The following is a 9,800-nucleotide window of genomic DNA, read 5'->3' on the forward strand; positions in this document are numbered from 1 at the left end:
ATAATTTAATTTATTAAAAAACAAGTGTTGATTAAAATTAGAAATGTCTGAACATGGGGCTGCTCTACAAACCTATAATCAAGAGTTAGTGAAATGTATGTATTATCAGAAATTTATTCTTTTTCTCTTCTGATTTTATACAACTTTAAGGTCTAGAAGAGTTAAAAAATAAGCGAAATGCGTTGCAAGTGATCATTGAACGAGAAGAAAATGAAAAGATGCAACTAGAGAAAAACATGAAAGTCATACAAGACAAACTACAGTCATGCAATAATAAATTAATTCAACACATAAGAATAAGAAATAATTACGACCAGACAATAAAAGAAACAGAAGTTGGCTTTAAAAAGGTACACCTCTTAATTTCAAAATTATCAAAGTAAATTTCAGTATTTCAGATATTAGAGAGTTCTCAAACCTTATTAAACCTTGTTCAACATGAAGCAGGCAAACTTAACACCTGTATCGACTCATTATGCAAAATTAGCAGCATACAATACAATGCCTCGTGTGATTGATTAATTTTAAGTAGAACAAGTATGTATATTATATTTAATAACTGTTTTAATACAATTTTTGGACTTTTAAATGCTGTACATACAGCTTCTATTATATCTTCACATTTTTTTAATAAAATAAAATTAATGCATTTAGTAGTTTACAGCTTTATTGCATAAGTTATGCAGCAACTGTGTTATAAAACTGTGATATGCTTTTAATTATTTTCTTAAACAGTCTTATTATTTTCAGATCACATAATTTCCATTTAATGTTGAAAAATATCATGCATTTCCTAAACTTTTCTGATTTGTCCATATTTGCAATAACTCTTCTGGATTATTAAACCCATGTGATGCAATTGTGTATTGGTATTCTTTAGGTTCATACTTTTTTCTATAAAAGTGGAACTCATCACAATGAAAGGGTTCAATATCTACTTTTTTAGCTACAAGTGCAAGATAAATATCATCAAATCTAAAATGTTTAGTGTAGAAGCTGGCATAGTACATTTGTAAAAGTGCTTCTCTTGATAGAACATAAGCTCCAGCAGTGACATAGGGAGGCCATTTGTTGTATGGGTATTCCTCTAAACTTACATACCATTTGCTTGTTATGAACCTTTGAGGTTTTGACACAATCACATATCCTGCATATAGTTTAACATCTTCTGGTAACTCAAAGTTTATATTTTGTCTTTTTCTTCTGATAAAGGGTAGTTTGACTTTTGGTAAAGTTTGGAGGTATTCTTTCAAATATTGAGGATAATTTGCTGGATTCCTTACAAATCTGAGAACATTTTTGGTTGATACATAATAATCATCATCAACAAACATATAAAACTTTGATTCATTGCAGTAAGTTATTGCCCATTTGAATCCCATCATGGTTTTAACTGTGTTATTGAAATAGGAGTCAATATAATTGGCTTGGATAATGTCATTGAAGGTTGAAGACTCTTCTTTTATTTTCCTTTGAAGAATTTCATTACTAGTTATGCCCAAGAGGAATACTGTTTTTATTTCAACATCACTAAATCGTCTTTCAAATCCCCAACTGTTCCTGATTGCTAGTCTTTTATTATTATTATGTGGAGCTGACTTAATTAAGTATACTAATCTTATTCCCTGCGTATAAAGAGGATCCTCTAGTTTGCACTTCTGAGAACACGAATAAATATAATCATAGTTGTAAGTATTAATTGGTGCTACATCTGGTACTTCTTTCTGTCTTAGCTGATTAACTAATAAGTTTATATCAACATCAAATGGGTATTTAAAGTCTTTGCTATAATCTTCTTCTAGTATGTAAAGAAATAGGCCAGACATGTACGACACTACAACTGCACATATCACAAAGTAAAAATATTTTTTTACTTTGTTTGGGTGCATGGTTCACTATTACTATTTATTTATCATCACCAACATTCTTTTTAAATTTGGCTTGATTTGTTTACATTATTTTGAGGTTATATTGAGCCCTATGGCTCTTGAAGAACTGTTCATACAACCTCAAGATATTGAATATTTTTGAAATGTGTCTCAAGCCACACCAAAAGTATATGTTACTGTTCACTGGGCATTTCTAGTATTTTTAAAAAAGTTTTGGTAAAGTTACATTTATTTGAAACCCGAAAGTATAATAAGTGTAGTAATATGTAGAGTATATCATATCAAAATAAATTCAATAAATGATAAAATGAGATTCATATGTTGAATTGTCATCATATTTCCTAAGCTAATAAAGTATTTGTGGCATTCTGGATTTTATTTGAAGCTTCCTGTGTAAGAGCAGCTTCTCTGAGAACCTAAAATTATTGTTTTCAGTTGATATGATTTTCACAAAATTACCAAAATTTTTTCAAGTATACCAAAACATGTCCATCCATTTGAGCCAATGATTTATCAATCCATGATAAATTCTTTTCCTTTTGACCACATTCATATCTAGTTATAAGGGCAAGTTGAGTTACAGCAAGTGTGAGAGCTGCTGTTCTTGCTTCCAACAGTCTTGGATCTAAGGGGGGATACATGCTCCTTACTACATCATCAACACGACTTGATATTCTCTTTGCACACTAAAATTTTCAATTCTCATGCCTCTTGATTTATAAAAATGAATCATCTTACATCAATGATTTGTGATAACCCAGTTCCATTAGAATTCATGGGTCTCATAGCCAGGGCTGTTAGTCTTTCAGTCAAAAAACGACATGTTTTTAAAATTGATAGGCAATGAGGAATTAGTCCTGTTGCATCATCTACCCATTGCTCATCAGTTAGAATTTGTTCCAGATTAGGATTCAATGTTACTTCATTTAACAAAATTTCTGGTTTTTCTGGTTCAATAAGCATCACCTCTGGTCTAAAATGCGTTTGTAATGAAAGACAAATATATTCCTACTTATTTTGTTGATACCTTGTTGAGAAGTCATCATTTTCACAAAGTTTTGATTTGTAGTATAATTTTTGTCTTCGGCAGATTAATATTAACACTATAAATGCACTCAGAAAAATTGCTGATAGCACTCCAATTGCTATAGCAGCAATCATTTCAGTGTATTCCGGATTCATTGTTATAATATATTTGTAGTAAGATAATTTTACATTTCTTACATATGTATCTCAATATGTGAGTCTTATAATTTGGCCCATTTATTAATTGCTAACGGCTCCTATTTATATTCTACTTTTGTTATTATAATACTGGGATAAAATTACTTCACTTATATTAACCACTATTTACTATCCAGTTGTAAACAGGAATAAGCAAAAACAATAATAAAAACAAGTCCAGTATTTTGTTGACAGAAGGGAGGCAATTCATTAATCAACATGTTGTCAGAACTCAAAAGCATTTAAAAGAGGAAAATAAAAAGTGGATTCTCGATTTGAATGAATACATTATAATTTTAAGAAATAAGTAGTTACTTAAAGTAATTATTTAATTTTCATATTTTCTGATTTAAAAAAGCGAATCATGTTAAATCAAAGATTTGCATTAATTTATGAATGATTTAATGATTCAATGATAACTATGAATGGCAACATCGTATATAACGTTTTTTAATGAATAAACTAATCAACCAATCAGAATTGATCAATAAACCTGTAGAAACATGGCTGAAACAATCAATGAAATGTTTTCGATATTTTAGGTTAGGATATTGTGTCGGCGTAACACGAGCAGATTATTTTTATATTTTTAACTATATTGCAGAATGGAGCTTGTTTAATCGTTTAAGGAGTTATTGCAATAAGTAATTAACTTCTTCGTACCCTAAAAAATGGCAGAAGAAGATAGAGACAACTTTATAAATGCGGAAATGCCGGATAGAGATATAGTAGGAAAGTTGCTACCCAACAAGTTGCTATTATAATCTTGTTTTCTTATTTTTAAGATTNATTGTTATTTATTAAAAATGACAAAACTTCTTTAAAAAGCGGATTGAAAAAGTACAAATGTTTGTTTGTTGAATTTTAGTTTTGGTGGGAAATAATCACTGCTTTATCGGCGGCTACCCCTTATTTACGAACAAATTGACCTTTCCCCGTCCCCTAACACAAAATAAAATTTGTATGATCCAAAAATGTAGCCCCACTAATTATAATACCGATGATGTACTTGTTTTTAATAATATATTTATACTGAAGTGATGTATTTTGTATTAAACGTTAATAAAGAGCATGCGAATTTTGTTTTGTGTTTTTCTGCTTAGTATTTTTTTGCTGGTTTCTGTGTATGCTTCATTTGGGGGATCGTGGTGACTTGCTGACTGTTGTGCATTTTATGTTTTGACAATAGAAGTACATTTTCTTGTTTTATCGTTTTAATAGAATTCGATGTCAGAAACGGCCGAGGGCACATCACAACTATGTGAACAGTACAAAACTCTGTCTGTTGAACTGGAGAAACAGGTCCAGGTTTGTGTTTTACCGGTAGCAATGAAACATATTTGTTATTAATCTAATTTCTTTTTAATACAGATTCTTCTTGAAACACTCAACCAAAAAGATGCTCAACTGAATAGTTACAAAGCAGAGTGTGAAAGTCAGTTGTCAGAATTGCAAGAAAAGCAAAACCGTATCATTGACTTAGAATTTGAATTGCTTTCTACCACCCAAGAGAAATCTGACGCATCCAATGAAAAAGAATGTAGCTTTTGGAAAAGAGAACTTATGGAAAAGGACAAAGAGATTTCGAGACTAGAAATTGAATTGCGCAAACGTACTGGGGATTTACAGACTATAGTAAACAAGGAATTGTGGGAAAAAAATAGAGAAATAGAAAAGTTACAGAAGAGATACGGAAACGTACTAGAATTAAAAGACAAAGAGATTGTTGAACTTAGAAAGGACATTGAGGATAAAGAGTCGCAACTTACCCTACTCAAAGATAAAATAAGCGAATTAGGAGCTCAAATAACACCAGAGTCGGACCTGCTACCTGTTAAGAACAACGAGAAATTATTTTCTGAAAATAAATCCTTAGAAGAAAGTCTTTATTGCAGTTTGAAAGAACGAAAAGAATTAATTAAACAATCAGAAAATCTTAAACATAATTTAAATAATTCCTTGGAAAATAATAAAAGTGAAGAATTAGCTGCTCTAAAAGACGAACTAGAAAAATGCGAGAAGTTGAGACACGAAAGCCAAGACATTTGTTCCGTATTAAGCACACGCTTGGAAGAATTATGCCAGTTTCTGGATTCCTTATTAAAACAAAAGTCTGTCCTTGGATTTTTAGGGAATAAACAAAAAAGCCACCTTCGTAAAATCATCGATCAAAGCCTTGATCTTTCTCGCACTTTGTCAATAAGCATTTCTCTAAATCCAAATCAAAGCCTCTTACAACTAAGCAACCTCAGTAATTTGTTAGATTTGACGCATGAAACAAACGAATCTATTAATAGTCCTGAAGAAACTTCACTAAGCATTCTTCCAGATGAAGTATCATTAACTTATCAAAGTCATTTAAAGTGCACTAATACAGATAATATGATTAATTCAAGCATTGTAAGTCAACAAGCTGAAATAATAAATATATTACGAGAACAAGTGGAGAATCTCAAGAAAGAAATTGAATTAAGAGATACTGAACTAGAAAATAAAGCAAGAAGCGAAAGAAAAGAACTGAAGAATGATCAGGAATTCGTTGAAGCAGTTATAGATCTACAGTCTTCTTTATCCGAATCCTCCAAACATGTTCCATCACCTCAAAAAATTTTACAAGGACTGTTCCCTTCGAAATCGCCTTTATTGTGTTCAAACGATAAATCTGTTCTTAACACCACGTCTACCACCCTTAAAAATGTTAACACAGAAAATCAATCAGAATCAGAATGTTGGTCAGAACCCGATCGAAAAGTATCTATGCAGAGGATGGGAATTATTGACGATAAGGTTAAAACTGGCTTGAACTCTTCCTTATCTGGTCGCAGAAGTAGATTCAGTTATATGGAATGTCTTTCAACTGAATCCACAGAGGACGAAAGAAATATGAGTTTGTCCAGGACACCATCAAAGAGAAGCACCATAGTCGTTTTACATGAACAGATTTGCGAGCTTGAAGACAAGCTTAGAGACAAAGAAAAACAACTTTTAGCAGTCCAGATTGCTTACTTTGAAACGGAAAAAGTTCTTAATGAGGAAAAGGCTAAGGTACTCAATTACATAAAACAGGAAGAACAGTTGGTGTCCAAAATGAAAAGTACAGAAGATAAGCTTAGAGAAGCTGAGCAAAATTATGAAGCAGCAAATAAAAAATTAGAAGATAACAACTCTGTCATTGCTACTTTAGAACAGTTTAAGTCACAAATGGAAGAGCAACTGAAAATGAAGGATAAAGAAATGCATAATATAATTAATGAACTAGAAAAGGAAAAAGATATGGCTATTAAGGCTGCCGAAGAAGCCGAAAAAATAGCTGACAATGCCAAAATTGATATCAAAAATGCAGAATTGAAACTTTGCGATTTGAAGGACGAGCTTGCACAGATAGAAAACAAAACACGACAAAGCTTAGAGGAAGAATACAAAAATAAACTGAGAAATATCGAAAACGATTTCCAAAGTCGAATGAAATGCTCTGAACAAGAACATCAATCAAAGTTACAATCTCTAGAACACGAATGTGAATCTCAGATAAAATCGATAAGAATGACCATAGCCAGTATTAAAGAAGCTTGTGCCGAAGATCAAAAGCGAAATTCTGACGTAGCTAATGAAACAACAGAAGTAGAGTATATTATGGACGAATTGGAAAGCATAAGAAAATCCATCCGATCTATGAGAGCTAAAGTAAAAGACATGGAGGAAAACGAAGAATTCTATAAAGAAAAAATATTTAAACTGGAGGTTCAAAATGAAGAAAAAATAAAAAATCTTTATATACAACTTGACACTGTAGCACTCCAACACTCAGAAACAATGTTGGAGAAAACAAAGTTGATGAATGAAAAGAATGTTTTGGAACAGGACATTCAAAAATATATCCGCAAAGAAGAAGAATTGATAAGACAAGTTAACGATTTCCAAAGGGAATTTACTGATATACGGCATAGTTTCCAAAAACAACTTAGCTACCTAGAAAACCTCAAAGTATCTCTTGAAGCTAAAGTGACTCAACTCGAATCATCGAATGCAGATCTACGTAGAAGAATTATGAGTAGTGGCAATATCAACGTTCTTGATGACAACACTCTGTCTTATTCTCTTCCGAATAGTCCTACTAAATACGCTGACCTGTATCCCAACAAAACCTTGCCCATTCGTTCTAAAAAAAGTGTTCAATACTTTCGAGAGTTATCGGACACTGCCCCTAGTGACCTGGGCGATACTAAAGGATTTTTTAATGTTGTTCAACTTCAGGCACCGAATGTTATGGAAATGGAGCACGATTCTCGTCATGGAAATTCGTCTCCAGATTTGGGGATAGAAAGCGACCAAGGACGATTTTCTAGTCTCGAGGCAAATGTCAACATTCCTAGACCTTTGTTACCTACTTTAGAACTAACAGAGTCCATGAATAATCTATTGGATAACAGTGTCTCTGTTCAAGACGGTTTTTGTAGTAAGTTTCTAAATTTTTCTACTAATTTTAACTTCTATGGACGACATCTTAATAAAATATTACTAGCAAATACATTTATTTTTTGAGAAAATTAACATTAAATTACTGTTACAGATAATGAAAATTGTATAATGAAAATTAAAGAGATGATGAATGAAAATTCAGAGTTAAAGAAGCGACTACTGAGGACGAGAAGGGCTTTAGAAGAGACGGTGACCCAATTAACACTGGCCAACAAGCGTAAGAAGGAAGTGGAAAAAACGATTTGCAAACAAATTCACAAAACAAGCCAAGTTTTGCGAAAGGCTAAAGCTAATCTTGATTCTGGTTCAGAAACAGAAGTTCTAACTAAAAAGTGAACGTTTATCACTTATTTTGTATGTACATTTACCACCATGTGTCCAGTGACTGATTTGTTTATTTTTTTAATTTTTTAATTCGTTCCTTTTTAATTTGTTTTATTCAACGACTTTTTTATTTAAATAAAGTTGAGAAACTTTTTTGTATAAATTTATTATTTGTAAGTTTACACACGTGTTGTGATGTGATAAGTCTGTCTATAATAATATCTAATTACACACAATTGCCATGTACAAAGTTGTTGAGTAGTTTTATTGTAAGAGCATCGAAAAAATGAAATAGTTTTATAATTCAAACGGTGTGGCTGTTATGCATTTATAATGACAGTATTTTTAAATTTTAAAAGTAGATTAATGTTTGTATATATTTGCTCAAATAAACTTTCCCCTTTTTTATAAACTCTTTTTACTTTCCTTTTTTCATCATCTTGGGGTCCCAAAAAATGTAGGACTTGTGAAGGGCAGATAACGGTACTTACTGTGCTGTCTTTTTCTTTGACACTTACTTTACAACGTTATGTGATGTGATGTGAAAATATTCGTTTTTGTTCGTGTATAATAATTTGACTATTTTTTAAAAAATGACCGACAATTCTTCAGAGAATAAATCACCGTTAATATCAACAGACAGTAAAACCGTGTTTATTGACTTCGATAGAAATACAAAGTTACATCTTGCCGCTGCATTGGGAGATACTGAAGAGGTATTGAAGGAAGTGCAAAATGGACACAAGATTGACATTACAAATTACTTAGGGTGGACACCTTTAATGATGGCCGCTAGACATGGTCACATCGAAATTGTTAAAATTCTTATCGAAAAATTGGCTGATTCGACAAGAAAAAATAAATTTGGTAAGCTACTTTTGAAAATTAAACAATATAAATATCAAATAAAACTCGTTGTCTGAGTGGTATTTATGTAAAATGTTTTAAGGATGCAGTATTTTCCACATGGCCATCGCGAGTGGAAAATTAGAATTGGTGGTATTAATTTTGCAACATCTTTTACGCGGAGGTGTTACAAGAAAAAGCATGGAAGGCTTTCTATCTCCAATTTCACTCGCTATTTTGTTTAATCACAAACCCATTGTACAGTGTTTAATCGATCAGACGTTCAATGTTAATTCAGAAACTATTAAAACAGGTAAGAAAAAATATATTTTATATTATAAAAAGATTTTAAATTTTTTTAATGATACTATGATTTAAGTAAGTGCAGATGCAAGACACACTTAGTGCAATTAATCTTTTTTTCTAGAAATAACACCAATTATGTTTGCTGCAGCTACAGGAAATTTCGAAATGTTCAATTATTTAACATCAAAAGGTGCTGTTACAGATCCTAATACAGTGGGTGTAAAACTAAGCGAAATCTTTAAAATGAAACATTTCGATGATTGCCCGGCAAACCATCAAAATCACGCTCCTTCCCCGATATTAATAATTCATCCCCCTATTCAAGCGGTTATGCCGCATCCTCCCCAATTTCCCCTCTCTACACATAATCTTTACCCCCCTATGGTGGGACTACCACGTAAATCTTCCGACTTTGAATCACCTTGTTTTATGAGTCCTAATGTGAGTCCTGTGACACCCCTAACTCCCACATTTCGTCCCACCTATCTTCCTAGTTATGCAACACCGCAAGTATTTTTCCCACCCGAATTTTCTCCAGTCAATTTTGTCAGTCCTTGTCAAAATGTTTCTCAAAATAGCGATTTTTTAAACAGACGTTTACATCAGACTACTTTTCTATATACATTTCCTCAATTTTCGCCAGTCAATAATCAATATTAATAAGTATATTTAAGTGTAGACATTAAATTATTATATGTATAAGGGTATATTTGAAATGATAGTACTAAAAAA

The 9,800-nt window shown here is 31.9% G+C and overlaps 6 protein-coding genes across 7 annotated transcripts in view; 4 read left to right on the forward strand and 2 right to left on the reverse strand.

The window, feature by feature from the left end:
• LOC108733037 (golgin subfamily A member 4) overlaps window positions 1-9,800 on the forward strand; it is a 61,544-nt gene that overhangs the window by 39,745 nt on the left and 11,999 nt on the right. The window contains exon 10 of the mRNA XM_025973601.1: window positions 5,939-6,797. Within this exon, the coding sequence (XP_025829386.1) occupies window positions 5,939-6,797 (859 nt within the window). The remainder of the gene's footprint in view (window positions 1-5,938; window positions 6,798-9,800) is intronic.
• Window positions 7-595, forward strand: LOC112904198 (Sjoegren syndrome nuclear autoantigen 1 homolog). 2 transcript variants are annotated; one of them, XM_025973639.1, is made up of 3 exons: window positions 7-95; window positions 151-350; window positions 399-595. In XM_025973639.1, the coding sequence occupies exons 1-3, from the start codon at window positions 44-46 to the stop codon at window positions 516-518; spliced, it is 372 nt and encodes a 123-aa protein (XP_025829424.1). In that variant the 5' UTR covers window positions 7-43; the 3' UTR covers window positions 519-595. The 2 variants fall into 2 exon arrangements, with proteins under 2 accessions (XP_025829424.1, XP_025829425.1); XM_025973640.1 differs by having other exon boundaries at window positions 391-487.
• On the reverse strand, window positions 530-1,940 carry LOC108733038 (beta-1,3-galactosyltransferase brn). Its single transcript, XM_018464065.1, has one exon. It carries the CDS (start codon window positions 1,887-1,889, stop codon window positions 783-785), a length of 1,107 nt encoding a protein of 368 aa, XP_018319567.1. The 5' UTR covers window positions 1,890-1,940; the 3' UTR covers window positions 530-782.
• On the reverse strand, window positions 2,143-3,290 carry LOC108733040 (transmembrane protein 98). The gene is made up of 4 exons (XM_018464067.2): window positions 2,917-3,290; window positions 2,628-2,862; window positions 2,369-2,575; window positions 2,143-2,305 (listed from the first exon to the last, which is right to left on the reverse strand). Exons 1-4 carry the CDS (start codon window positions 3,069-3,071, stop codon window positions 2,231-2,233), a joined length of 672 nt encoding a protein of 223 aa, XP_018319569.1. The 5' UTR covers window positions 3,072-3,290; the 3' UTR covers window positions 2,143-2,230.
• On the forward strand, window positions 3,917-8,328 carry LOC112904193 (centrosomin-like). The gene is made up of 3 exons (XM_025973632.1): window positions 3,917-4,421; window positions 4,485-7,569; window positions 7,684-8,328. Exons 1-3 carry the CDS (start codon window positions 4,341-4,343, stop codon window positions 7,926-7,928), a joined length of 3,411 nt encoding a protein of 1,136 aa, XP_025829417.1. The 5' UTR covers window positions 3,917-4,340; the 3' UTR covers window positions 7,929-8,328.
• On the forward strand, window positions 8,422-9,787 carry LOC108733039 (ankyrin repeat and SAM domain-containing protein 6-like). Its single transcript, XM_018464066.2, has 3 exons — window positions 8,422-8,783; window positions 8,866-9,075; window positions 9,190-9,787. The coding sequence occupies exons 1-3, from the start codon at window positions 8,510-8,512 to the stop codon at window positions 9,726-9,728; spliced, it is 1,023 nt and encodes a 340-aa protein (XP_018319568.2). The 5' UTR covers window positions 8,422-8,509; the 3' UTR covers window positions 9,729-9,787.

The sequence above is a fragment of the Agrilus planipennis genome, unplaced genomic scaffold (assembly GCF_000699045.2).
Source record: "Agrilus planipennis isolate EAB-ADULT unplaced genomic scaffold, Apla_2.0 scaffold51, whole genome shotgun sequence".
Taxonomy (NCBI): Eukaryota; Metazoa; Arthropoda; class Insecta; order Coleoptera; family Buprestidae; genus Agrilus; species Agrilus planipennis.

Excerpts from the sequence above, each read along its gene's own strand:
- LOC112904198 (XM_025973639.1), top strand. The coding sequence starts at position 44 with ATGTCTGAACATGGGGCTGCTCTACAAACCTATAATCAAGAGTTAGTG. Across the intron at positions 96-150 it reads TAATCAAGAGTTAGTGAAAT|GTCTAGAAGAGTTAAAAAAT; the intron begins GTATGTATTATC and ends TACAACTTTAAG. Across the intron at positions 351-398 it reads CAGAAGTTGGCTTTAAAAAG|ATATTAGAGAGTTCTCAAAC; the intron begins GTACACCTCTTA and ends TCAGTATTTCAG.
- LOC108733040 (XM_018464067.2), bottom strand. The coding sequence starts at position 3,071 with ATGAATCCGGAATACACTGAAATGATTGCTGCTATAGCAATTGGAGTG. Across the intron at positions 2,576-2,627 it reads GGTTATCACAAATCATTGAT|TGTGCAAAGAGAATATCAAG; the intron begins GTAAGATGATTC and ends TGAAAATTTTAG. Across the intron at positions 2,306-2,368 it reads AAATGGATGGACATGTTTTG|GTTCTCAGAGAAGCTGCTCT; the intron begins GTATACTTGAAA and ends CAATAATTTTAG.
- LOC108733039 (XM_018464066.2), top strand. The coding sequence starts at position 8,510 with ATGACCGACAATTCTTCAGAGAATAAATCACCGTTAATATCAACAGAC. Across the intron at positions 8,784-8,865 it reads GACAAGAAAAAATAAATTTG|GATGCAGTATTTTCCACATG; the intron begins GTAAGCTACTTT and ends AAATGTTTTAAG. Across the intron at positions 9,076-9,189 it reads TTCAGAAACTATTAAAACAG|AAATAACACCAATTATGTTT; the intron begins GTAAGAAAAAAT and ends CTTTTTTTCTAG.
- LOC112904193 (XM_025973632.1), top strand. The coding sequence starts at position 4,341 with ATGTCAGAAACGGCCGAGGGCACATCACAACTATGTGAACAGTACAAA. Across the intron at positions 4,422-4,484 it reads AACTGGAGAAACAGGTCCAG|ATTCTTCTTGAAACACTCAA; the intron begins GTTTGTGTTTTA and ends TTTTTAATACAG. Across the intron at positions 7,570-7,683 it reads TGTTCAAGACGGTTTTTGTA|ATAATGAAAATTGTATAATG; the intron begins GTAAGTTTCTAA and ends TTACTGTTACAG.
- LOC108733038 (XM_018464065.1), bottom strand. The coding sequence starts at position 1,889 with ATGCACCCAAACAAAGTAAAAAAATATTTTTACTTTGTGATATGTGCA.